This window comes from Vidua chalybeata, chromosome 2, assembly GCF_026979565.1.
Source record: "Vidua chalybeata isolate OUT-0048 chromosome 2, bVidCha1 merged haplotype, whole genome shotgun sequence".
Taxonomy (NCBI): Eukaryota; Metazoa; Chordata; class Aves; order Passeriformes; family Viduidae; genus Vidua; species Vidua chalybeata.
Genome location: NC_071531.1, coordinates 49,396,115 through 49,422,778, shown reverse-complemented (window position 1 = coordinate 49,422,778; position 26,664 = coordinate 49,396,115). Strand labels below are relative to the sequence as shown.

The following is a 26,664-nucleotide window of genomic DNA, read 5'->3' as shown; positions in this document are numbered from 1 at the left end:
AAGATTCAAGGTTTTCTTTTTTAAAGCACTTATTTACCAAGCTGTCATTTTTGTTCTAGATGGATGATGCTCAGAAATACAATGGAGAAGTAGAAAAAGCTAAAAGAACTCAAACTTTGTTCACCAGCATTTCCTTTTCACAACCAGACTCTGCACACCCTCTCTCCACTGGTGCAGTCAGAAGCAGAGGTGAGGAGGAAGAGGAGGAAAAAGGTGTTCAGTCAACACCTCCTCCTAGTTTGGCTTTACCTTTAAAGTCCCAAGACCAAGAAGCTGGAAGTAGTATCCCTAGGCCAGTGTATGGCATTCCTCCTGATTCTCTTTCACTTGCATCTTCTGCAGAAATTGCGAATCTGACAGAGCCTGAGGATTCAAAATCTATGGTAAGTGTGGAAATAATGTGATCATGTGGTGTAACTGAATGCCACAGCAGAATAAAAGAGAAAATAACTAAAAGTACATCTAATGCAAGTATTTTTCTGGTAGTAAGAGGGCATCTCAGAGACTTGCAATTTCCTTTGATTTAATTTAGGGGAAAGAGAGTATTTGGGGAAGAAAAAAAATATTCTTTTGCTGAATTTTTTCCTATCCATTTTGTCCTGTGCCTAATTTTATTTATCATTCCAATTCAGAATAGTTATTCTACATATGTTTAATGCTTGCAAAGTTTTTTTGCTATTCTCCAAATGAGCACACTGTCTCTATATAATCAGGTGTGACAGATGAATTATCTGAGCTGCTGTAGCATTCATTTGCACTTTTAAACTGGTGGTGGAAAATAAAGATCAGCTTTTCAAAGGCTGGCCATAAACATCAGTATCACACTATCCTTTTATCCTTTTTTCCATCTGTTTTGATTTGGACTTTTTTTTTTTAGCTATTTACTAGAATCGAATTAATGTTCATGTTATTTTGTGCATGTCTCTTTGTGCATGTGCTTATTGGACAAGGGGCTGGGTCTTTCAGTGTTCTTTTTGAAATATGTATCTTAAGTGCTGTTTCCTCCAATTGATTGCATGTTTCACCAACAATAGCTTTAATTTTTGATACCTTTCTGTACTCTCTGATTATTCAATTCATAACCCTTGACAGATTTGCTTTCCTGATCCTGCTGTAAAACTTAATTGTGCCAGTTGCTTGGTGAAGGTCGTAAGACCTTGGATGCTGATTTATGAAATCATTTCCCATACTATCTTTTTAGAAATTCATTAGCTTCCAAACATTCTTCTTCCTAATTACTTGTGGAAAAGAAATACATTGCAGTTTAGTACCCTTGATTGCCTCTTGGCCATTGTAATGAATTTATCATAATTTTTTGAAACTGATTGCTGTATAAGCAAAGAGATCATGATCTTTTTTTTTTTCCCTGTGTTCTAGCAAAAACAGGCAGAGGAATTTCTGTTTTAATCAGTGAAAACTGACAGATTCAATATGAGTTCTTAGTATCTGTTCAAGCAAGGCAAATGAGAATAGCATATACTAGGTCCATTTGTTTTTGTCCTGTCAGTTAAAAGGCTATAAATTTTTCTCCCTACAAGTGAATAATATGGGGGTATTTTAAAAATATTTTAAAAAGTTAAAAAAAAAAAATCCTTGGTCATATTATGTAAGTTAACAAGCTCCAAGTTAAGGAATGCAAGTTCCAGTTTATGTGTTTGTAAATCATTGCCAGAGAGATTGATATAGCTCACTAGTCATCAGGGCCATAACTCCAGGTCTGGAGCACTGTTTTAGAGATGACCTATAGAAATGTTAAAGTTCAGAGTACAAAGTCCCATTACTTCTCTGACAAGAGATAGAGCTGAAGAGTCACATTGGGATGGTGGAAAAAAAAAATTAAGACCTTTCCAGGAACACACTCAAACTCTAAAGGTTTGTATGTTCTCTAGCCCAGTGTGCTAACCTGTTTAGTAGATTCACTTCTAATATACTCACCTAAGGACTTGGGTTGTATGGGAGCATTTGCCAGCCAGTAGCTGTGTTGTGAAGAAAAGAATTAATTTCTACCCTGGGCTGTAACGAGGAGTGTTTTCCCAGGAACATTCCTGTAGCATGAGACGATACCTTGGGATGATGCTGTGCCATGTAGTTGTCTTCTCTATCCAGTACTCAGGTGCTGCTGAAACCACCTCTGGCTGCACCTCCCTGAGACTCCAGCTGGCTGCACCTGCTTCTGCAGTGCTCACTGTAGCTGCTTATTACATCTTACAACATAGGAGCTTGGAGGAATTGGCATAGGTTTCTAGACTTTTAAATATTTTAAGTTAGGGAAAATGAATCCGACTCTTCAGGAAGGCTGGGTCGCTAGGGAACTAAAATGTAGGCGCACATTTAATGCACGTGCAGGGTCCCTTCCATGCAAGAATGTGCAGAGACCCTTCCATTCACATTTTGCTGGAATATATCTATCTCAACATTGTTTGACAGAGAAATCTATTTTTTTTTTCCCTTTTATATTGATGTCAATGTCATGCTGATGAAGTGCGTAGCATGCATTTGGGTATTTTAGTAGTTTTTAATGAGCTCACCTTAGAATGTTAATGTATGCAACACATGCTCCTAATATAGCATGGGATTGAAAGCAAGTGTTACAAAATGTTTTCCCATTCAGTTATTCTTGTTGTTTAAAATGGTGATGTTAGATTTTGATTCAGATTTTGTAAGCATCCTGAATGTCCATTAAAATAAAATATCTGAATTTAGCTGATTTGGGGATTATTTTTATTATCTAAGGCTTCTGTTATAAAATCCATAGCAAGTTGGTAGTATTTCACACAAAGAAGATGATTGTGCACCCAAGTAAACCTAGTTGCAGCATGAGCCTAAACTGATGATTCTTATCGTAGGATATGCAAAAAAAAAACCAAAAAGATTGGTTATGGTTATCTAGCTTTTTCATGTTTCTGATGCTCTCTGAGGAGGCAGTACATGTGACAAATTCACAACACTGTCCACGAAGAATCATTTAGGGGTTTAATTCCCTCCAAGTTCTTAAATTTTTTAGCATTGTGTTCCAAAACATTTAAAATAACAGAAATGTGGAGTGAGACATATGTGTAGAGAAAATATAAATGTAACCTGAAAACACACCTGTTGGAAGAAAAAGCAAATGAGTTAGTTAACTGACTTTAATACTGTTTCCTTTGTCTGTGATGCTAATAATAGATGATTAAAGTGCACACTGTGAGCAGCCTCACTTATTTAGAGGGTAATCTTTCCCTCATTTAGATTCCTGTGATACCAGATACTGTAGTGTCATGTTTTATTTTTCAGTACAGTGAAATGAGAATCAGTATAAACCAGAGACCTGGCCACAGTCGCAGCTTTGGGTTTACAACAAATTGGAGTTCTTCAGGAGTCATTGTACAGACAGTTGAAGAAGGTAAATGTATATATATATATATATACAAAATTTTTGTTCTTATGTTTCGTTTGCAGAGGCTTCTAAATTAAGGCATTTGCTGCTAAGAATGCTGCAAACATTTTAAAACATCAGGTGTGGAACTGAAAAATCATTATTTAGTTTGCTAATGTATTTCTGTGAATCCTCATCTCTTGAAACAGGTTGAATTCAGAAATACCAAAATGCATTTCCCTAATCGAGGTGGGTATAAACATGAATATTTGTTCACGGAGCCTCTTACAGAACAGTATTTAGGGGCAAATACAGATTTCCAATATCCAGACTGTTTCTTTCAGCTAAGTTTGAAAGATTTCACTTCACATGGTTTGTAAACTCACGCAGAGGAAAATTAGGAGTTAATACTCTTTGTTCAATTTCTCCTTTCTTAGTCATGATGAATTTTGGAGTCAGCTCATATTCTTAAGTAGTTGCAACTTCTAAATTGATTTCCACTGCAGTTTTTTTCAGTTGTTTTAATACTGAGGGAAAGCAAACATTTTTGTCTTTAGATGACACATATATAAAGTTTATTTCTAACCTTTAATAGTCTTCTGCAGAGAACGAGCTTGATTTTCTTAAAAAAAAAGGCAACAAAACAACAAAAACCTAAGCAAATACATATGCTTGTTTTCTAAACGATGGTCTTTCCCATTGCCAGTAATACTTGAGGAATATTGAATTGCGCCCTTCTTTCCACCTAACACAAGATCATCCTGAGAAAGGAGAAATAACTGGAAACTTAACTTAGTTAGCCCTGTATTATGCCTTCCAGAGAGGAAACAATACTGTTTAACAACAGTTAACGAGCAGTCTTGGATGTTTTCTTTTCTTTTTCAAATTCAGTAAGTGAAATGGCCTTTTTTCACTATATCTGAGTAATTTTCATAATTAGATTTGCTCTAGGATAACCCTCCATGAGCAGGGAGGATGGACCAGATGAACCACTTGTGGTTCCTTCCAACCTGTTTCATTCTGTGATTCTGGAAATACTAATATTCACTTTGCCCAAAGAATAACTTTCCCTTTGCTTTTCAGGCTGCTAGGCTTTGGGTTTAATTTCCTTCCTTGGAGGCAGGGATCTGTCCATTTGCACTGCCTACTGAAAAGGAGAAATCTGAGGGCAGTAAATGTTCCTGCTGGTCATTCACAAAGCTCCTGTCCCAAGGAGAAGATGAAGGCCTTGTGGTTGTTATCTTGGTTATGCTTTATTACCATTCTCACAAGGAGGAGCACAAAGTATAGGCTGAACTGAGAATGGAGTGTATCTCAGTGTTCTCATTTGTAGCCTGTGTTCAGCACTTTTTTCTTCTAACAACTGTCTCATCTTGTATCCTTACTCAATAGCTGTAGCTCCCTTTGAAGAAATGAAGGATGAAAGAGTTGGATGACCCATTGAAAGAGTAATATATGCTTTCAGCTAGGCACTTGGAAATGTTGTATTTCCTATTTTTAAGGATAAGTCATAGGATAATTCAGCTTGGAAGATCACCTAGAGTGATACACTGCTCAAAAAAATGTCAACAATTCAAGATGGAATTCAGGCCAAGTGGCCTAGGGCTTTTACCCATGGGGGTTTGAGACCCTCTGAAGATGGAACCTGCACAGCCTCTCTGAGCATTATCCTTTCCAAGAAAATTTTCCCTACATATCCAGTAAGACGGGTCTTTGTTCTGGTTTATAGCCACTGTTCTGTGTTTTCCTGCCATAAATTTCAATAAAGAGTAGGCTTTTCCTTCACAGGGACCTCCTGGTACATACTGGGAGGGGGGCTACTATTAAGTTCTCCTGCAGCCTCTCTTCTCCAGACTGAACAAGCCCATACATACTTTCAGCCTTTCCTCAAGGTCGATTGCTCCAGCCCTAACCATCCCAGTACCTTCCTATTTAACTTGCCCCAGTTTATTGATGGTGTTCTTACAGAGGAACACCAAAACTGGACACAGTATTGTCCGTGTAGCATAAGAGGTGCTGAGTGAATTGAATGGTCACCTGTCTTGATTTGTTGGTCATGTTAGTGTTCATACAGCCCCACCACTGCCAGGGCCCACCCAGCCCATCAATGCCCAGCCTGTACCATCACTAAAAAGATTAGTCCTTTTCAGGAACAGGACCCTGCATGGCCTTGTTGAGTGTCAGGTTCCTGCTCTCAAGAGCAGCCCTGCCCTCCGGTGTATTGGCCACCCTCTCACTTTTGGCAAGGTTTGAAAACTTGATGAAGGTGTGTTTTACTTCCTTCTCCTGCTTATTGGCGAACACATTAAATGAGGGTAGGTCCCTGGATACATCCTGATGAGATCCGCTTATAAGCAGCCCACAGGCTGAGTAAGAGCCATTAACCACTTCCCACAGAGCCTGACAGCTCAGCCACTTTTTCATCATCTGGTCGTTCTGCCCTGTGGACAATACCATCCCACTTTTGATACCAGGAGACTGTGGAATATCATGTCAATGGTCTTGTTAAAGACAAGGTGGATTGTAACCATCTCTCTTCTGCCATCCACAGAGATCTAGTCAATTATTGAAGATAACCACATTGGTCATGTGTGATTTAGGCTGCCAAATCCAAACCAACCGTTCTAGTCACCTTTTTCTCTTTCTTGAGCCCAGAAAAAGCTTTTGGGAAGACGTTCTCTGATTGTGTTGTCTTCCTAACTAGCTGTATTAATTTTTTGAGATGATACCCAGCATGTATATTTTTTACTACTTATAGATGACTCTGTATTCTACATATGCTATTCCTTAAAAAAATCTGCCAAGAAAACTACTTGGTAGGCAATGTTAATTTATAAGTGTTCTTAAAAACCTAAGTAAGAGTTAAGCTTGTAACACAGTGAAACCCATTTACTACATATAAAAAAGGGCAGTTCTCGTTTTTAAAGGAGTTTTCAACCTTTACACTAAAAATTAGTTAAATAGAAAGCCAATTAGTTAAATAGAAAGTCAAGTCATTAATCTAGACATTAGTTCTGCCAACTTCCCCAGTGCCATATAATCTTTATTGTTTCAGTCCTTCCCTTTCACTTTCCCTTTGCAATATTTTTTTGAGATTGTGTTGATATAGAAGTGCATATCTGATCAAACACTTGCAGTCATGTAGGACATCCACATCCTTCAAGTTTTATTTTTTTTTCTGTCATTGAGATAGTGTTTATCTATTGTAATAACAACAGATGGGGATAGGTTAGAGATAACTTAGAACGTATGGAAAATGAGTATTTGGTTAGTTTTGTTTTTACTGGGGATTAGTAAGAAAGAAAAACCTTTTACCTTCATGGAAACCTATGAAAAATGTAAAAGCAGTACATATGTTATATAATGAAAACTAAATCCTCTATAGGAATATAAAGAAGTTATTGTTAATTCCTATAGTCTTGGAGGAGCTGTACAGAGAAAGACAGCTGGTAGCATACAACTTTTGGTGCCTGAATTTCTGTGGGCTTATCTGGATGTGAATCAGAGCAGAAGCCCACTGTAGGCACCCTGGTTTGCACTACTGAGAAGCCATTTTGTCCAGAAACTGTGGAGGAAGAGCTGGCAAAGTTATAGGCCAAAAATTGAGTAGTGTAAGTTGTTTTGGCTATTTTAGGTCCAGATCTAGAGACTGCTGTTGTTCATTCCATCTATATGGTGGGAATATGGTCTGGATGTGCCTTTCTACTAATACTATAGGAAGAACTGTGCAAACTTCAACTCCCTTCCTTTCCTAAAACTGAGTCGAGGTATACTGTTCACACCTCTGAGCCCAGTCTCATCCCTGACAAATCATTTTAATAAAATGAACATAACCTTTTTTTGATTACTGGGGGCTTATTCTGTCACAACTCAAGACAGAAATTTTGAGTTCTAATGGCTCTGCTGGAGCCTGAAGGTTTCCCGGTATCATGAGCATAAGGCTTTGTCCAGATGTGGTTAAACTAAATATCAGACATGATTCCAAGTGTTAAATGGTTTTGTTGAAATTAGTAACTTCAGTATTCATATTTTCAATAGTATTCTTAGTAGTACATTCCATAACAGACTTGAAAATCCATGATTCTTTAACATCTTCCTGACTCCTGGAGTCGCATGTTTTTTTCTGGTTAAACTATTGTCTATGTTTCTTCCTCCAGATGAAAACCCTACCTTTTCTTCTATAATACTGCTTAAAAGCAATTAGTACTGATAACTGCAAATGAAGTTTTTTGTCCATATTTTAAGAATGATGCAGAAAGATATAATATGGAGCCATGTTCTTCTAGCAGAGAAGCTAGTGTAGCTTTTTAGCTATGACGAATCATTATTTGGTGCAGTACTAGGAAGCATAGCATTTTTTAATTTCTTAACTTCCTCATGTGTGAAGCCATCTGAATCCTTAGTGGATGAGCCAGACTTACAGCAGCATTTTACTAATGAGTCAAAAGACACTCAGGATGAAGCATATGGTATCTAAATTTTTCTGTCATACTTGTCCACATTTTTGTAATAATGTAATAGGACACTGATCTTGGTATATTTTAAGTAAGATGTGTGGATTTCACTACTTACTTTGGAAAATGCTTCCATCCTTCCTTCCTTCTCAAACTTGTTTTATTAACATGAGGGTTTATTGTGCAATCCTTAACTATATTGTTACTTGGCTTTTCTATTTTCTATTCTGCTAAGGGAATAATTCTTAATGGAAGAACCATTTGTATGTAATCTGTAAAATCTTGCTTGGAGAGTCTGAGTTTCTCAACTCGTCCATTTTCTGAATTAAATAGAGAAAAAGTTCATGAACTGGTCTTCTATGTACTCTGTTCTCAGTCTAGTGAGATTGCCTGCCAATGTGTAGCAGATGAAAAAAGTATAAAGTGCAGCTTGTCTTGCAAAATATCAGTAGATTCAAAGTCCAACTTGCCATAAAGTTCACTCTTAATAGATAAAATAAGTGGAATCCAGAGAAGTCTAGTGGGACAGTACCCAGCAATATCTTGAGTCCAATTACCAAGCAATTCAGAGCTAACAAACTATTCTAGCAAAGCAATAAAGCAGCATGCTCTTGTCAGCAGAGCTCAGAAAATGTAAATGAGAATACGAGAAAGCCAGCTTCTACTGGACTTAACAAAGTGCAGGCTGGTGGTTTTTTTGGTTTTTTTTTTTTTTGTTTGTTTGTTTGTTTGTTTTGGTTTTATTTTTTTGGGGTTTTTTTTGACAAATAAGAGGATCACCCAAACTTTGGCTGAATTTCAGCTAATTGTTGGATATAGACATTGTGGTGCTGCCTCTCTCTCACTATCACAGATTATAAATGTGAGTTAGTGAAGGGAAGACTGAACACAGGGGTTGTTTATTAAATGGGCTAGCCATAATCTGAAGATTTACAAATCCAGAAGATGGATTTATTTATTGTTCCCCTAAGTTCTAAATTGAAAAGCTACTTTGATACTGAATTTACTGAGCTTGTGTTACAGTGTAGTGAATTTTTCTAAGACTTTCTAAATATCCACTGTTAAGCATTTCTTTGAATGATTCTCCAATCCACTCTTCCAATCACAGCTAAGATAAAAAGAAAAAATATGAATGGAGACATAATAACATTTTTCTTCTGTTTTCTGCAGGCAGCCCTGCAGCACTTTGTCAGCTGCATGTAGACGATGAGATCATTGCTGTCAACGGCACAAAGGTTTCACATATGGACTACAGTCAGTGGGAAGAAGCCATCAGCAGAGCACTAGAAACTGGAAACCTGGTGATGGATGTCAGACGATATGGAAAGAATGGTGAGTTGTTTCGTCAGGCAGATCCTGTATGCTCTGTAAGGCAAATAAGCTTTGTCTCTGCTGTACCTGACAGCTGAGAGTCCTTATTGCCCTTACAGCAGTAATACATATCTAAGCTAAGTAGTTTGCCAACGTGTCTGTTGCATTTTAACACAACTTGGCTTTTTTAACTGCTTGAGCATTAGAAATGTCTTGACAAGCAAATCTGCAAAACATTGAACTACTGACCTCACTCTTGTTCTCTGCCTGTTTCTTAGAGGATGGACAGGTAAAAAAGTGTGCAACCAGCACAAAAAGGAATCTAACATTTTCTTCCCTGCCATACCACAAGAATTAGAGGGTCTGATCACTAATTTTTAAAGGCCCCCTCTCTCAATCACCAGCTCCCTTTCTTCAGGGAAGGAGGATCTTTTGTTCCTTTCTTCAGGGACTCAAATGTTGTGGTGCTGTAATCTCTCCAGAATGGTACTACCCATTCTGGGTAGGGAAGGTTTCCATCCTGGCTTGACAGCCTTATAGCATGTCTTGATTTGCCATGGTTTTAATCAGGAAACCCTTTCAAAGTTCTAGAAGAATTTTTGCAGTGTTAGAAGTGTGACCAGTGACTTCTTTCACAGTATAAATACAAAACAGTATTTTAGTGGGAAGCTAGGTAAATAAGTTACCAGCAAACGGGGGTAAAAACAGTGGGGTTAGGAAGAGACAAGAAACAAATCACTTTATAGGATGTAATACAACTGAAGAGTGAGATTAGTGGCAAAAAACTAATTCATTAAATTTTCAGTAGAGAGGGGAGAAAGGATGGCATATGTGAGAAGTTCATTATTTGTCTTTGCCTCATCAATTTGCCAGTTTAGTTTAGGCTGCCTTTTCTTCCCCCTCTCTGTGCTTCCTGATGAGCATGGACATGAAAATGACCCTTCTCTGGATAATGTATGAGTCTCATTGTATCTAGAGTGAGTAAAGTTGGAAGAATTTTCTCAATCCTTACTAACACTAATGAAATAGTTTACAATGAATGCTAATTCGTCTCTAATGTTCAGCTGCTGTAGCACATATCAGCAAAACATCTTTTGTTTTGGCAAACTTTTATCTGGCTTATGACTAACACTTGCATTTTTGGGGAAGGCGGTCTGCTATAAATGCCCTTTTTCCCTGTCTTCACAAATTCCACCTGATTTGTGTGTCTCCCTCTTCTGTTTTTGTATTATTTTAATGTTTTCACTAGCTCTTGTTCTGTTCTTTGACGTTACTGTCTATATTAATTTCTTGATCCTCCACATACCAAAAAGACTGGGGCAAAGACCTGCCTTCCCTGCCACATGTAAGGCATAAAATCCTCAATCTCACCAGTATGGCTACCAACATTATAGGTACATCTGAAAATAAATGGATTGATGCAACTTCAGGAGAAAAAGTTTCAAATGCTTCCACCATATCCACAAAAAGAGATTTCTCCAGCAGCCTTCAAAGTTCTGTGAGTATATTTTTGAAGGTTCATGGGAGATGGGGGGGAGGAAGAAAAAATGTAATGTCTTGATAGTGGGAGGATGGAGAAAAGAACTGGTAAATCTTCTGTTCCTTACGCAATACAAGTACAAGTATCTGCATCTGAAATATGGAGATGTAGCTGTGTATGTATTAAGGTAAATAAGATGTTTTAAAGACTTGCTACTTGTCTATTCATGAGAGAACACTGCTGAATGATAAATATTAAAACACATGCAGAGTATCTTTTGACTAAAACTATATATAGTGTCTATTCTTCAGAGAAGACTTTGACCTGAATTATTAGCCTAAAGGGAAGTTGCAGCCCCAAAGAACAGGTGCATATGTGCTTTCAAATTACTCATAAATAAAAACCTGCCTGCCAAGGAGCTGAAATGGGAAGGTCTTGGCTTCTGGAATTTTCTTGCAAGCTAATGTGTTTTATTTCTGCAGCAGTTCACAGCTGGTTATTGATTCCCTCAAATACATACAGTAGCTTTATTATAAATTACACTGAGGAAGTCTTCGATTTTTTAATATCCTTTTATAAAATATTATAAAGTGTTTCATGACATATAGTTCCTGATAGGAAAGATGTGTAGTTGGATAAACTTCCACAAATCTAATAACCCTAAGAAATTTATTTATTTATTTGTTTATTCATTTATATATTTCAGGATACAGAAACAAAATTGATAAATGGAATGCAAGGAGACCCTGGCTCTAATGAACAAAGAGGTAAGCCACTGTTGCTTTTCATCTGCTAATTGTGTGGTTTGCACCAAGCGCAGACAGTAAACCTGTAATGACTGGAAGTGTTATACAGTGGGTGAAGTGAGACCTTAACGAACCAAAAGCCAGACAGATATCACAGAGATTGTGTTGCATCCAAACTGGGTTTAGCTTGCTTCCACAGTTTGCTAAGCAGTTTGAGAACTGACAACAAAGCTGCGACAAAGCCCCCCGTCTCTTCATTAGTGGTTGTAAATTTAATGTGTGGTAGGGGTGAAAGAGAAGAGGGCACGCGATTTATTGTAATTGCTACTGCATTGTATGGAGACTGAGTTAGTAAGAGTATTGACTTATTTCACTGCCCAGGAAGAGTGTAGAGTACTCAACTTTTTGCTATTTTTTCCTGCCTCTTTCAGTTGTAAGGTTTTGGGTTTGGTGGCTGTTTTCACTATTGTTACTTTACTTTTATTCCTGGAGAAAAATATTGATGATACTGATATGAATAAGAATTGCATGAGGCTATGAGCAGTTATAGCCTTATTTGACAGTAGTGGGAGAAACCAGGTATGTATACTTCCTAATGGAATAATAATTCTTGAATAGGAGCTTTGTATTTCATTTTAGCTTGAATACACATGGCAATTCATAGAAAAATTCCCCCAAGATACCACTCGCCATTTGTAGATGTTTTCTGGTGGCCTTGAATGGTCATTAGACTTCTCATTCCATTTTGGAATCCCAGTCAAGGATGGTTAAATTAGGGAGAATCTGAGTCCGAGTTTGGCACTTGTTCTTTTTTTATAGTTGGACATTGATACTGATGAAAACAAATCCTCATTAGTGTATGATGTAACCTCCTAAGGTTTTCCTTTGTGTTTCAGGGCCTTTTTGTTTTTCAGAAGTGATGTTGCAGTGTATGGGAGGTTTAACAGAAGTTTCTTATCCAGTGGCTATAGTAATTTAAAAAAGAGGCACCTCATTGACTTGTTTGTATTCTTTGTATTTTTCAAATAGCATCTGAGCCTATTTCTTTGAAAAACTTAAAAAGGCGGTCACAATTTTTTGAACAAGGTAAATCAAAGAGCTAACATTTCATGTACTTCCATGAAATTGTTCCTGCTGCAAACTCTCCCTAACAAGTCTGGTGCTGGGTGCTCTACCTCTTCAGTGTTGTTTCTACAGTTACAATGAAGCAACATAATTAATTTCCCTTCTTTCCCCAGGGTCATCAGGTTATTCTTACAATTCATGGGTCTACCTTTGTGGTAATGGGTCTTTGCGTGTTCTCTTATATCTATAGCTGTTTAAATCTTTTCTGTGTTGTTCATACTTTTTTTTTTTTTTTTTTCCCACTGGGTAGAAGTAAGAAGGGTGGCACTCTCTGTTCAGGTTTGCTACTACCTACAAAACAAGAATAACGGTGAATATTCCAGCAGGGTTTTAGAGAAGATCTCAGAGCTGTTGATGAAGTATTTAACTCTGGATTTGAGTTTGAGTTGCAGCTCTGTGATTTTGCATAAATTGGTTAAAAAGGCATCTGCTGGCTTTCCACTATGTGGTGATGTCACAAGATCCCAAGAAGACCAATATAAATTTTGAATTCAATATGCTAGCATTTTTTAAAAAGACAATGAACGAGGCACTCAATTTTGGTTTTGTAGGTTGCTTTTCAGCATTTTGCATGTCACAGCTCACATACTTCCACTAATGTTGTATGTCTTACGCTGTCCTCGGGCTATGTATGCCTTGCTGTTTTGCTATAGCCTGAAAGAGTGAAATTCTGGCCTGCTGGAAGCTTGGTTGAGTTTTGCCAATAATTTGAGTGGGGCCAGGATTTTGCTTTTAGAGGTGATGATTTCTGGTTTTTGCCAGAAACTATATGTGAAGTGCCACAGCATATATCTGTGTTCATGGTTCTGTTTGCTTTTAAATACTTCTGCTGTATCTGCAATATTGTATCTGCAATATGGTGGTATTTTGTTGGTGTTGGGGATTTGTTGTTGTTGTTTGATTTTTCTTTTATGGCTGCCAGAAATTTGTTTTTTCTTTTAATTATTTTTTATAACAATATTTGAGGTATTTCACTTGTGCTTGAGGGGGAGGACATGATTGTATTTCTAGAGTGCATGTTCAGTACAGCTTGTTAATTTTAAACTTTTGACACTTTAGCTTTGCAATTACATGAAGATTCCTGTGGAGTTCAGCATAAGCTTACAGGGGTGAGAGAAGAGGGGAGCAAAAAAGGTCTATGCTTCCCTTTAATATCTCCTGGCACAATTGTAATGGATTAAACTGATTTCCTGATTTTCACTGTGGCTGTTGTAATCTGACAGAGAGAACAAAATTGTGCATATATAGAAAAGATGCTAACCTGTGACTCATTAGAGTCTTTTGTATCCTAAATATGAACTTTTTTCCACTTCATGTGTTATACTTCAGAATAGTGTTGCAATCTTTTTCTTTTATTCTTTTTTAAAAAACTGAAATATGGACACCTAAGTACCAAGTACACTGTCAACAAACAAAAATAGTGATGGTGCTTAAGAAATGATTACATTTAAATTTGTGTTTCTCCCCGTTTTCTCAACTTTTAATAAATTAACATAATACACATCTCTCTCTAATAATCATTTTGTCACAGAATGACAAGGCCAAGTGTGGTAGCCTCAAATAGCAAATGGTTTGTGGTGAATGGTGACCAGTTCACTGAATTCAAGTGTGTTTTTGGAAGTATGAAAGAAGGAAAGTTGGAGAACAGAAATACATGGGTTTGTGGTAGAGAAGTAGCCAGTGGACGTCAGTTGCTCTTAATTCATGCCAGGGGCAGTAGATGAATAGCTTCTTTACCCTTGTGCAGTGTTCGGGGTATTGATCATGCTAAACAGTTGGGTTTAACAACAGTAATAATAGGGGAGGTATAGGTAAAGAACCTTTGTGTTGCTACAGTGGAAGGTATACTGCTAATTCAAGCAATTGCTGGTGGCACTTGTAAGCATGCAAAGCTTTGAAACAATTGTGCACATTAGAAAGCACCTAATAAATTCCACCCTTGAGAAAGTTCAGCAGGGCAAATGCAAGCATGTCTCACTAAGGAAGAAAAAATTAGTCTGAAGCTCAGACTTGCCACAGTTACACAAGTCTTGCAGTAGTTATATATGGATCTAATGATTTCTCTTTTTTGCCTTCCAAAACTCCCAGGAGGCCCAGAGCCTGCAATGCCTGATGTAAGTACTATTTGAGAACTACTAGTTGGTTGTATAATCCTAGTCTTTTCAAGAAGCTTTCTGCTTTCGATTACTTCTTATACTGCTTTACAATTTTGATCAAATCTGAGAGTACTGGCTAAGATTTGCTTTGTCATGGCATGGTTGCTTTCTGTCCATTCAAAGAAAAGCGTAATTTATGTCCTTGTCACTATAAAGCTCTAGCGTTGGTAATTGTTTCTATTTCTAACTCTAAAAAAAAAAGTTTTAAAATGTAGAATGTTGATTACATGGAAAGAAGGTAATACAACTTCATTTCTGTGCTGTATTAGCTCCCAGTCCCATCCATAAGCGCTCCCAGTCGTCGGGTTTGGGATCAAGAGGAAGAGCGAAAACGACAAGAAAAATGGCAAAAAGAGCAGGACCGTTTGTTGCAGGTATAATTAATCTTCATGATCGTAGGTCATCCCACGATCCTGTCACTCCCCTGTGTGTAGCAACAAAGAAAGAAAAGTAGCAGATGCCTTCTGTAGTTCTTCTTGCTGATGGCCTAGGGAGACTCTTAGGTGCATTTTCTGGCCTGCACAATTGCACACAGAAGGAGTACTCAGAAAAAAGAGGACAATCCTTTAGTGAGCATCATAAAATTAAGCACACAATGTGTATTCCCTACAGCCAGAAGTGCTCAATCTTCTGGGTCTGCAGGTATGTTCTTAATGACAACAGAATTTAAAGGATAAGTGAAGAACTAAGGTGTCTTCCTTTTTGAATATGAATTGTATTTTTTCCCCTTTAGGAAATTGTCCCTAGCCTGAGTTTTACCTTCAATTAGCGATATTACCTTGTATTCATATATGTGGAAGAGGCAGCCAGTACCTGCCTGCTAGCAATCAGCTAATCAGTTGGAATAATCTGGTTCCCAGAACCTCTGAGTCAGGAAGCTGAATCTGCTAATGCAAAACCATCTTGATAACCAGTAGCTAGAGCTGGAAAGGGGTGTTGCAGAGGGACGGGGCATTGTTTGAAGTCTTAGGATAGCACAAAAAAGCCAAGCATACATTTCTGCAAAGAGCTCACCTCAATGAAGTGTAAGCACATTCAACCATGTTCAGCAAGACACATCTCTGCAAATTAAAGTTTGTTGTCTGAAGTCTGATGGCTAGGAGAGACATCAGTGAATATCATTTATTCTGCGCAAGCACTCTTTGGCTGCATTCAGCAGAAAACTGTGATGTCAAAGTACAAGCATAGAATCTCTCTTGGTTTTTGAATGTTTCATCTTTTGTTATTCCTTGTAGCTTGCAAACTCTGCAGGGCAGCAGCTCTACCTTCCTAAACTTACCTGTGGTCTCTGTTATGGTTTGGATATTCCATTTGATACCTGAAGAGATGGCTTTAAAGAGTGTAAACGTTGGCTCCCCTTTCTTGAGAGCTGCCTCAGCCATCTGCCATCACTTTTCTTTGTTTCTCCTTTTTTAGTCCTGAAGTGATAAATTTGACCAGAGTAATAATGATCTTTCTCTTCCCCATGATTCTAGTAATGACTTTTCAAAAAAAGGAAGCAAAGTCTGTCTTTGCTTATTTCCAACATCTTAGAAGGAATACTTCTGACATCCTTAAATGTTTTGCTATTCCCAAGACAAAAATGGTGACTGACAAAACCACCAAAGCATTTACCATGTGCTTTAAGACAGTATATTGATTTCATACCAAATCTAGTCAAAAGACAAATTTCAAGGTCCAGAAATTGCGTTTTGTGTAAGGTAGCATTTCAAAAGAATGAGATATCTTGCTTACTACTTCACTTAGTGATCTCTTTATATTTACCATATTAATGTGCCTAATTCCAAGTTAAATACAACCACTGTGTTTTTCCAGAAATACCTTAGATAGCTGATGTGTTTTTTTTCAAATGGTAACTAAACTGGGGGACAGGGACTATGAGGTTGGCTTTTGTGAGACTTAGCATGTAATAAGCCTGGAGTCTCAAAAATAAATTACAGAACTCCTTTGGATTGTATTTGAGCTAGGATTTCATTTGTGGCAGACCTAATGTTCTAGTGGAGCTCAGGGATGTTTTTTGTCTGGTCTGTTTGGTCTGTTAAAAAAACACATTGAATTCCGGTGTACATTTCAATGAAAGTAGAAAATACCATGTTTCTTATTTGCATGTTTAACTTCAATCTAACCTAACAGGAGAAATACCAACGAGAACAAGAGAAACTGAGGGAAGAATGGCTACGAGCTAAGCAAGAAGCAGAAAAAGAGAGCTCCAAGTATTTTGATGAGGTAGGCTGTGAATAAAGCTTTGACTAGTTTCATGAGGGCTTTTTTTCCCTTATACTAGAAGCATGCAAGCAGGCAAATAATTAGGTTTTTTATGTCATTTATTTTCTCATTTCGGAAAATAAATTCTTGTCCATGACGTGGTAGAAAGAGATTGCAAAAATGGGATGGAAAGAGTAGGTGGGGTATATTGAGATAGGTTGAATTTGTGTCTTTTCCTTATGAGCTGGTTAGGTAACTAACATGAAAAATATGTTGGCAAAAAGTCACAGCATGTATTAATTATTGTGATCATAAATAGAGATTTTTGCTGTTTATTTACCACCTGATGCTACTTGTTGGAGTTCTGCTTCAATACTTTATCAGGAAGCATGTTCGTAAGTGTCTGGCTTGTTACTGGCAGACAGTTCATTTGATAAATTTACATACCAAATCAACTTTAGATTTCCAGTTATATATTTTAAAACACTGAATGTGTGTAGTTTCTGTAGATGCTGACTTCTGTGGCTGTTGTTTATGTGAAGATGAACATGTTTTTTCCTGAGTATGGGAACTGTCTGAGGTATCTCTACTGCTAAGTGAGTGCTGCTTCAGACATCCAAAATAGATCAGTTGTGTTTACACAGTCATGAATAATAAGTAGACCATAATTTAAGGCTTGGAACTTTAATAAGTAAGATTTTGAGCTGTTGGAGGACTTTGTTGTACAAGAATCTAAACCATTTCATATTTTATTTGTCGTTAGAGGTTTTGATGGACCCATAAACATTATTTTTTTCCCTGCAAACAAAACATCTTTTGACCACTGAAAGGCCTTTTCTCATTTTTGAGAAAAGAGTCATAGAGTGATAAGTCTGAGGCTTGACTTTGAAATGGTAGGAGAATGGAAGAGACTGGGAGATTCCTCCACATGAGGATTCATGTGAAATTCATCGGTCTGATATAGATTGCAGTGTATATCTTTGTGTATACACTCTTAAGTAGGTCTCAGGTTTCTGAGTCAAAACAGTAGGGAGAAATGCTGGGTATCATGGAAGGGTTTGTTTTCCATGGGTATTTAAGTGGGGAAGGGAGGGCTTGACATGTAAGTGATACTTTGGAAAGCAGAATGTTTACCATTCTGCCATGCTGCCTGTGGTGCTTGCTAAGGCTGGTGTGTGGATTGAAGCTCTTGAGTAAGGAGAATGTGAAACCAAACTGTGCCCTGCATCTTGCAGTGGAAGTGCTGGGTATGATTTTTATACATTCTTACCTTATAGAGTAAATTACCTTTTCTAAGCGAGCAATCTATTTAAAAAACAGATCCCTTCCCTAAAACATTTTTTTTTTCCTTTGCTACAGGAGCAGACTGTTCTAACACTAAATACAACATCCGTCACTTCTCAGGCTCCACCTGTGTCCAGCTGGAGAGCAAGCCCTGAAGCAAATGCTCCCGAGGAGCCAGAACGAGATGGAGAAAACGAGATGGCAGGGAGCTTGCTGCATGAAGAAGGAGGAAGGAGAAGGCTTCAGGAGGAATGGAGGATCCAGGAAGAAGCAACCAGGCATTTTGAGCAAGAACGGGAACTCCAAGAGCTGGAGCTTGAGAGACAACGTAAAGAGAGGGAGCAGCAGCATGCTGAGGAGCAGCAGCGGCAGGCAGAGGTGGAGGAGCAGAGGCAGCAGGCTGAAAAACAGAGGGAGGTGTCAGTGGAGGTGCCTCAGTACCAAAGGTGTGCATTTGTGCTAGGATGTACTTTCTCTTCCTTCTGCAAATTCAAACCCATTTCTACCGGGGCTGTGTCTGTCCTGAATGTATAAAGATGTTCATGTAAGATTCATGCTGCAACCGGTAGATGCAAAATACCATAGGATAGTCTTTCTTTCCAAAGACAGAAGGATCAGGCATAACACAAAGTCCTTCCCCAAGAATCAAGTGCTACATTACCCTACTTCAGCAATTTTTTTTTAATGGGATGTGTAAATACAGTAATTACAGCCAAATGAAAGAAGCTCAGAAGGATTTAATGAGAAAATTTTGTAAGAACTGTGCATAAGCCAGTGACTCAACTTGGGAACCAGTGACTCAACGTACAAGGCTTCCAGAAGAAATACCAAGTTAGCACTTTTCCAACAAATGTGTGGCTGATTTTTACAGATTTCTCTCTCATTTTAATTCAACAGTGTAACAATAAAGCTTAATTGCAATTTAACTACTGGGTTAATTTGTCAGTGAGGGATATCATGGTATATGAGTATATATCATAGCCTGTTATCAACTGCAGATATATTTTTTTCTCTGATTACCTTCTTCAGCAGCTTGATTTAAAAACCAACCAAGCAAACAAATACTCACCTATTAGTTCTCAAGTTTGTGTTCTTGCCCAGAAGTTTTCAGACTACTGTTACAGGAGATTAATCTGTCTGAAACAGATTAAACCAGTAACCTTTCCTTATTTTGTCTCCATTTATCTTATTGCCTTGTGTGTGACTTGTGGCTTCTCTTGAGGTTTTTCTCCTTCTTATGTAAGTAATAAGAAATAACTTAAGAGAACACATGGTATCAAGCTAAATCTTAGGAGAAAGTAATATGATTTTAAAAACCTCATATATTTGCAGAGGAGGTTGTGAGACCCAGAGTTACTTTAGTTTAACCTAAATGACTGGTGCTCGATATGCCTGCTGAGCAAAGCAGAGACACAATGCTACAATGGCTGAACAGGTTCTTCCTGGCAGCAGAGCTAGGATAATTTTACAATTTTAGCTTGTCCCAGTTCCAAGATGATAGGACTTTGTGTGGTAACTTATTAAGCTGCTGTAATATCTGCATATCTAAATCCCTGGTGCATTCTTTAGTCCACGGGGATTTCATTGCTCCTGAGGTTGCTGCCAAAGGATGTGTTTTGCTAAACGCGGGTGGTTTTGCTTAATAGTAAAGGAGCAAGATTAGTGGAACTGGGCTTTAAAATATCTGGTGTTAAATATTTGCTATAAGATGATATCCAAAGATAAGACTTGAAATCTGAAATATATAAACACCTGCAAAGGCGTGATACTTGCTGCAAAGTACACTGAAGGAGGGGACAGGCTAAAGAGTGTTTTCTGTGGAACTTTGTGAATTTATAAACTTCACCTGTACACTTTTCTAGAATAAAAATGTAATTTTTAGAGAACTGCTGTGCTTGGACAAAATTTTCCTCCTGGCTTTGAAATGGATGAGATAATCACTGTTGTATACTGATGCTTGTAATTTTTGCAGCACCTTAGTCTTTGGAATTCTTTTAATACATCTGAACTTTCTCCGTTTTCTCTGAGGATACTTACTGTTTGCTCAATTTCTAGATATTTTTAATATGTATTTTGTCTTTATTTTGCTTCTAGACATTACGAGCGCTATGAAATATCTAAAACAATAGAGGATCGAGCTGGCCATCCTGTCATTGACAGGTAATAAGAAATTGAATCAATATGTAGTTGAAACATCTTTAGCAATAACCATTCTGGTATGCTAATGTTTGGTTTCCTTGTCACTTCACAAAAATGTAATTTCAGACAGTTTTTCTGGCAACTCTTCTTTTTCTGCCTTCTTTTATCAGTTGTATTTCTGACTGTTAAATTAAGACTCCTCAGAACTTGTCTTGTTTGGGGGGTTTAATTTAAACTGTGGTTTGTTTTTTTTTTTTTTTTTTTCCCTTAAGGATCTATTTTGAGTATTTCCCTTAGGAACTATTTATGTCTATGTGTGTCTTTTTCTGTATATGAACATAATGTTTCTTTTTTTTCCAACAGGCATTATGAGCGTTATGAAGTTTCTAAAACCATTGAGGAGCAACCTGGCCAAGCATTTGCTGACAGGTATGTCCAATATTGAATCTCAACACTGACTGTAACATGACCATTTCTTTGTTATAAAACTTTTAAAATTCTACTAAACTTTAATCACAGCAGCTAAATGGATATGTTGGATTGCTGCTGTGTTTTGCAGTTTTTATGGCATATTTTCATATTGAAAAAACAAGTGGCCAAGCTTTTGTCAAATTATACACTGTGTTGTAAGCAACAGTTAGTCAGTGGGATTCTACAGGGAGAAACAAAACTGTGACGAGGTAAATATGTGGGTGGTACTAAACTTACCTGGCTGGAAAACAATTTCAGATATCTTGTGGTTGTGTCATAGCGTGCTCTACAATCTAAGGTGCAGTCATCCCAATTCAGGTTCTGCAACTTGAGAGAGTAAACAAGAAGGGACGTAAGGGCAGCAGTGGCATATTTATCAAGGAGATAGTGCCTGTTACTCCTGTAATTTACACAAGTTAATTTTAAGGTACCATCTCTTGCTTTACAAATCAAGCCTTTGTTTTGCATTGCATCTCACAGTAGTTCTGAAAGATGACTTCTGCTGTGTATTTGATCACTTCTTGTAGTTGAAGTGAGCATACCTCTTTTATATAAAGAGGAACTCCAAAAATTACAAGGTATAATTAATGGATCTGTTCCTAATGATCTGTTACTAAGATCTAGATCTAACTTCAGAAGGAGCATGCACTAAATAGTTACATCTTGGATATATGTGTGAGGAGGACACCACTTTTTTCTTCACTACAGGCAACTGTGAGACTGTTGCTTCTTCTTAAATAGATAATAAAATAGGTCCACATCATAGGACAAACAGTAAGAACTTAAGGAAGCAAGATGTGATATAGTTTATGCTTCATTTATCTCCAAATAAAAGACAAGACTCTTTCAAAATGCGGCTGCACAACCAATGCTGTATGTGTAAAACCATTAATGTAGCAGCTTTGAGTTAGGACCAACCAAAGGATTTCTTTTAAAATCTTTGTGAGTTATTTTGTGCTACTTGAGGCTAATAATACAGCAGAGGTGTTGCTGAAGCTTCACCTCTGTACTGTCAGAAAACCAACTTCTTGCATTTGTCTTCCTGTATATGGCATTTGTTGAATGCCATTACTTGGCTAAAACGCATTAAAAAATTATGCTGCTAGGTATAATCAGTGAACAGTAATTTTTTCCAAAAACAATCTGCATGCAGGGTTTTGATAAGGTCTTTTTCTTACAGTTGAGTAACAGTGCTGAAATATCATTTCAGTTTCTCCTTAAGCCAAATCAATTGTAAATCTGCTCTGAATGTTCTTGCTTCTTCGTCTGACTGTAGTTTTCACAAAGCTTCTACAGGGAAGGATATGGTTTTTTTGAAACAAGTACAATGATCAGTTCCTTATACCTGAAGCATTGACAACTTTCAGTACAGAATTTTAACTTTTAATTGGTGATTATCTATTGAGATCTAAATATTGACTTTTTTCCCCCCTTAGTATCCTCTTGGTCTTTAGGTTTTTTTTGCGTCTTGTTTTAAATATAGCATAAATGGTTGATGGGAGGGATGGTGAAAAAAGAGGACTGGTTTTCTCATCTGCAATGGTAAGAGCTTTGCCTGTAATGAGATCTTGTAATTAAGATAGAGAAATTAATGTTTTTATATCCTTAGGAATAAGTCAAAGTCAACTACAGAGCTGAATGAATTCAACACAATCAGAAATGGTAAGTAATGTATAATTTCCATTATATTTAATTGTTTTGGGGCAGGTAGGGAGAAGAGTAGGAAAAAAAAATAAGATGTGTACATATAGTCATCCTAAGAAAATTAATTTTTAGAGTGCTTTTTGATAGCTGCATTGTAAATTCATACTATGCCCCAATTTAATGAACTTTAAACAGCAAGAGCAAATCATAAAATCAACATAAAAGCTGAGGAGAAATATGATTAACTACCCTCTTGAAGGCAGTGATTACAAATGTCTCTTAGATGCCTAAATTTTAATGACTGATTTTTGCATGAGATTAAATCAATCATGCAGTTATATCATTGAATATATGTGTAGTTTTGATGCATTGACTCTGTAAAAAAAAAAAGAAAAAACCTGCACATACCAAGATGATGAATGTATTTAATACAACTTTTTGTCTTCTTAATTTCAGTTAGTGTAGTAATAACAGAGCAAGAAGTCAGCTCTTGATATGTCACAATGACTTGTCTCCTGGACTCCCGTTCAGTTTTATGACTTTGGTCATATTAGAGGAATTATGTGCAAAGCAAACAAACCAATTTTATAAATATGTTACAGTCAAAAATGCCTGCAAACTACTTTTGTAAAAAACAGTTTTACATTTGTAAAACACAGTTTAAAAAAGTAATCACAACTAATCAAAGAAAAGTAGACATATTAGGGGATATATTGCAGATTAAAAATGTTGCTTTCATACATTAAAGCACTGTCATTGAAACTAAAGAGAAAGTAAACTTCCACAGTATTTTACAATTATAATCTATACCAATAAATCCAAGAGTAAATCTACAGCCAGAGCAGCATTTAAAAGGATTGAAATTTCAATTGAATGACTTATTTCTGAGTAATTGTCTCAATTATTTTTACTATAAAGAATACGTACTGGATCTAGGAAATAAAAAATTGTTCCCTTCCGATGTGTCAACAGCTATTGGAGAAATATTGCTTATTTCTTTCCCCTTCCTCATTTTCAAAGACAATCTATACCATATCTTTCATTTCAACTCAGTAGGTAACACATAATCCAAATAACTGAAAGATTTCCCTCTCCCCTTTAATATCTATATAAAGCAATATAAAGCAGTGTGTTTAGTGCCTTGAAGAAAGAAAGAAACTCTTGTAAACAGAGACAGCTTACAGAAGAGTATGAACTCTTAAAGAGAAAGAATGTATCCTGTTATTTAACTATGTATTCTATGCATGGTTCAGTTTGTATTGGAGGAAGAGTCCAAATTATGGCTCTAAAAAAGGTGATACCATTTTAAAAAAGGGGGTGTGTATGCACAAATGTCTATGCATATACACTTAGGAAGTGAAGGAGAATGTATTTAAATTAAGCATTATGTAAAAGGCTACATTAATGGAAATACAAACAAAAAAATTTCAGTAGTGCTGTATTGGTAAATTTTACTCAGCTGTAAGAGGGAACTGGAATAAGTTGTGAATGGAGTGATGAACAATAGCTCTTGTAATTATAGCCAGAGTGCTGACAGGATGGTAACTGCTTTTGTGCCTTGAGGTGTCTAGCTCATGTTTGCACATGCTGTCTGCACAGGCACCCAGAGCAAGTATTCTGAGAGGTCCTGGAACATGGGTGAGTCACAGAAGAAATCTCAGAAGGAGCAAAACCTGTCTGCAGCAGAGTTGGAGAGACAGCAAATCCTTCAGGAAATGAGAAAGAAAACATCTCTACACACGGACAGCAGCTGGATTAGGCAGCGCAGTGCCAGTATACATAAGGAGCCCGTTAGTCTGTACAGCAGTAGTATGAGGAGGTAGGAATCGCATTAACAATTAACTCTGTCTCCCATCATACATTTTTCTTTGGTTATTCTGAACTTTAGCTTGTATTACAGAGCATAGAAACAATTTGAGTCTGTGAAATGCCGTAAGGTAGACAGTATAGCAGCACAGATAGAAGAAAGTAGCTGTATTCCAGCTGGGATTGAATGGGTTTTTTTACAAGTAATGAATGTGGATGTGACCTGTAAATAACTCAGCTGCTTATTTCTTGATTGGTATAGCAGCAATGGAAATCAATAATGTGCCTTGTCGTCAACAGATACTTTCAGAATATCAGCATGGCAACCTGTTTTGGAAATGAATTATTGTGGCTAAGAAGTATACCTTTTTCAGCACAGAAATATGTCATAAAGTTGAGATAGTTTATTTTTGCTTTATTTGATATATGAATGTTGGATTTGTCACTTAGGAAACAGCTGAGTTATCAGTCAGGAGAGTGTTTGGTTATTGGGCCAACGCCTTGTACCTGGGTGAAGCCATCCTGTCTGGGTGGATTGTTATTTTTGATCTGGTATCCCTTGGAGAAAACATAAACAAAGCTGTCATCTGAGGTCTGTTGCTGTGCTGTGGATTTTGATACAGTTCACCCTGATAAGGCTGCAGTGAAGTGTTTTGCTTTTATTAAGTAGCTGTAAAGAGCTGCCTCTTTTGCCTCGCCTGTTTTTTACCATGAGAACTACATCTGCACACAAAGGATAATTTGCTACTCGTATGTTTTCAATCAGTACATGAAGAATATTGCTCCTATTAATCCCAGAAAATATTAAAAATGTGAGGATAATGGCTTTCTCTTAAAAAAAATCAGGATGATCCATCCGTACTGCCGTTTGCATTTGAGGTGCTTGTATCTCTGTTGCAGAGGGGAGTCTTTGGACAATCTTGATTCTTCAGGAATGAGGTCATGGAGGCACCACTCATGGCTGAACCAGTCTGCATCCTCTTCATCTCTATCTTCTAGTCAAGATTTTAGTCGCCCGGTATCCACTTCAAACCGAGCCTACATGTGCACTCCTTCCTCCAGCAAAGCACCTCCTGTGGCCACCTCTGTGAGAGCCCCCTCCACATCCCAGACAGCTCCCCGGGCTCAGTCTCCCCTCTCTGCTTCCCAGTCAGGGTCCCAGACACGCAGCAGGTGAGTGGGTGCCCTTTTTCCGGGAAGGTAAAAATGTTGAATAGCACTAAAGGGCAGACTTTGTGTGTCTGCTTACCAGCAATATTCTTGCCCATAACATTGATTAACAAGTACCTGGAGTGTCCCCTGGAGGGGACAGTGGAAATATGGGCTGATATTACCTCCCTGCTCCAGTCACTCAGAAAATTCCACAGGTTTGTCATCACTGCTTGATATTGGTTAAAAAAACAAAGGAACTTGAATAATCAATCTGCAGTCTCCAAGTTGTGTGTTGGTTACCAAAATGATTAGCAAAAGCCTGTTCCAGATGGCATTTCTGACATTTATTTTCCCTGGTTTGTTTTAACAAAAGATTCCTGAAACCCACGCTTTATGACCCTCATCTTTGTCTCTCCTCCTCACTTCCTGGCATGTGGTCAATATCATCTTGAGGAGCACTCAGGAATGCTCATAACCCATGACCCTGGAGAATTACAGAGTAGGATGTTGATTTTAATCTAGGAGGAGAAAGCAAGAATTGCAACATATTTTGAAACAAAAATGGAATTCAACTGTGGTAGGGTAGATAACTCTGCTGTTTTATGTACTTAAAACATTTTAAAAATACCTTGGGATAGTACTCCAGAGAATCATCCCACACAGAATAACATGTGTTATAAATAACAACAGTGAATACTACTTCACTAGCTCTTACACTCTCAGGCACTTAATGATAAATTGGCCCCAATTTTTTTTTTAAGCTATTCTTCTACGTTCTTTATGATGTAAGAAAATTACCTTCTTAACCATATTTGCTTATCTTGTTCTCACTTCCATTTGCTAACACCTTGACAGATCTATGGAAACTGACCTCCATATAGCTTACGTTCAAAGAGTTAACATAGTATTTTATATCCAGGACTAGCCTTCTTTTATCTAACAAGGTGCAGATGGTGGGACTTGGAAGGGGTGCTTGCTAAAACTTAGCCTTCTGGATAGTTCCCCACAACTAAAGAGACAGGAGCACAAAACCTCTGTTCTTACTCTCCAAACTTAACAGTACACTTTTTATTTGTAGAAGGTATTTTATACAATGAAATATGTGCCAAGAATGTGACAGAATTTCTTAACTTGTTCCTATGTAAATTTGATCTAAATTATAACACTTCAGCTTTCCACAGCTTTCAGATCTACTGTAAATAATATTAATTTTCAGTTTACTTTCCCCAAGCAGCTTAATAGTCCAGTTTTTACCCATGTGTTTTTTTATTTTTAATCTCAAAAAGTATTTGATAACTCTTCTTTGTCTTTTAAACATTTTCAAGCTGGTTTTAAG

General features: G+C 37.3%; 1 protein-coding gene across 3 annotated transcripts in view; it reads left to right on the top strand.

The window, feature by feature from the left end:
* The window catches only part of LMO7 (LIM domain 7), a 132,137-nt gene that overhangs the window by 100,518 nt on the left and 4,955 nt on the right, over nt 1-26,664 (top strand). Inside the window, exons 15-29 of one of the 3 annotated variants that reach the window (XM_053935442.1) lie at nt 60-389; nt 3,274-3,382; nt 8,980-9,141; nt 10,515-10,618; nt 11,307-11,367; nt 12,376-12,432; nt 14,560-14,585; nt 14,897-15,001; nt 16,761-16,853; nt 18,192-18,562; nt 20,211-20,276; nt 20,619-20,684; nt 22,336-22,392; nt 23,980-24,189; nt 25,077-25,349. In XM_053935442.1, coding sequence (XP_053791417.1) covers nt 60-389; nt 3,274-3,382; nt 8,980-9,141; nt 10,515-10,618; nt 11,307-11,367; nt 12,376-12,432; nt 14,560-14,585; nt 14,897-15,001; nt 16,761-16,853; nt 18,192-18,562; nt 20,211-20,276; nt 20,619-20,684; nt 22,336-22,392; nt 23,980-24,189; nt 25,077-25,349 — 2,090 coding nt within the window. Of the gene's footprint in view, nt 1-59; nt 390-3,273; nt 3,383-8,979; nt 9,142-10,433; nt 10,619-11,306; nt 11,368-12,375; nt 12,433-14,559; nt 14,586-14,896; nt 15,002-16,760; nt 16,854-18,191; nt 18,563-20,210; nt 20,277-20,618; nt 20,685-22,335; nt 22,393-23,969; nt 24,190-25,076; nt 25,350-26,664 lie in introns of all 3 variants that reach the window. The other 2 variants (XM_053935443.1, XM_053935441.1) reach the window with 2 other exon arrangements.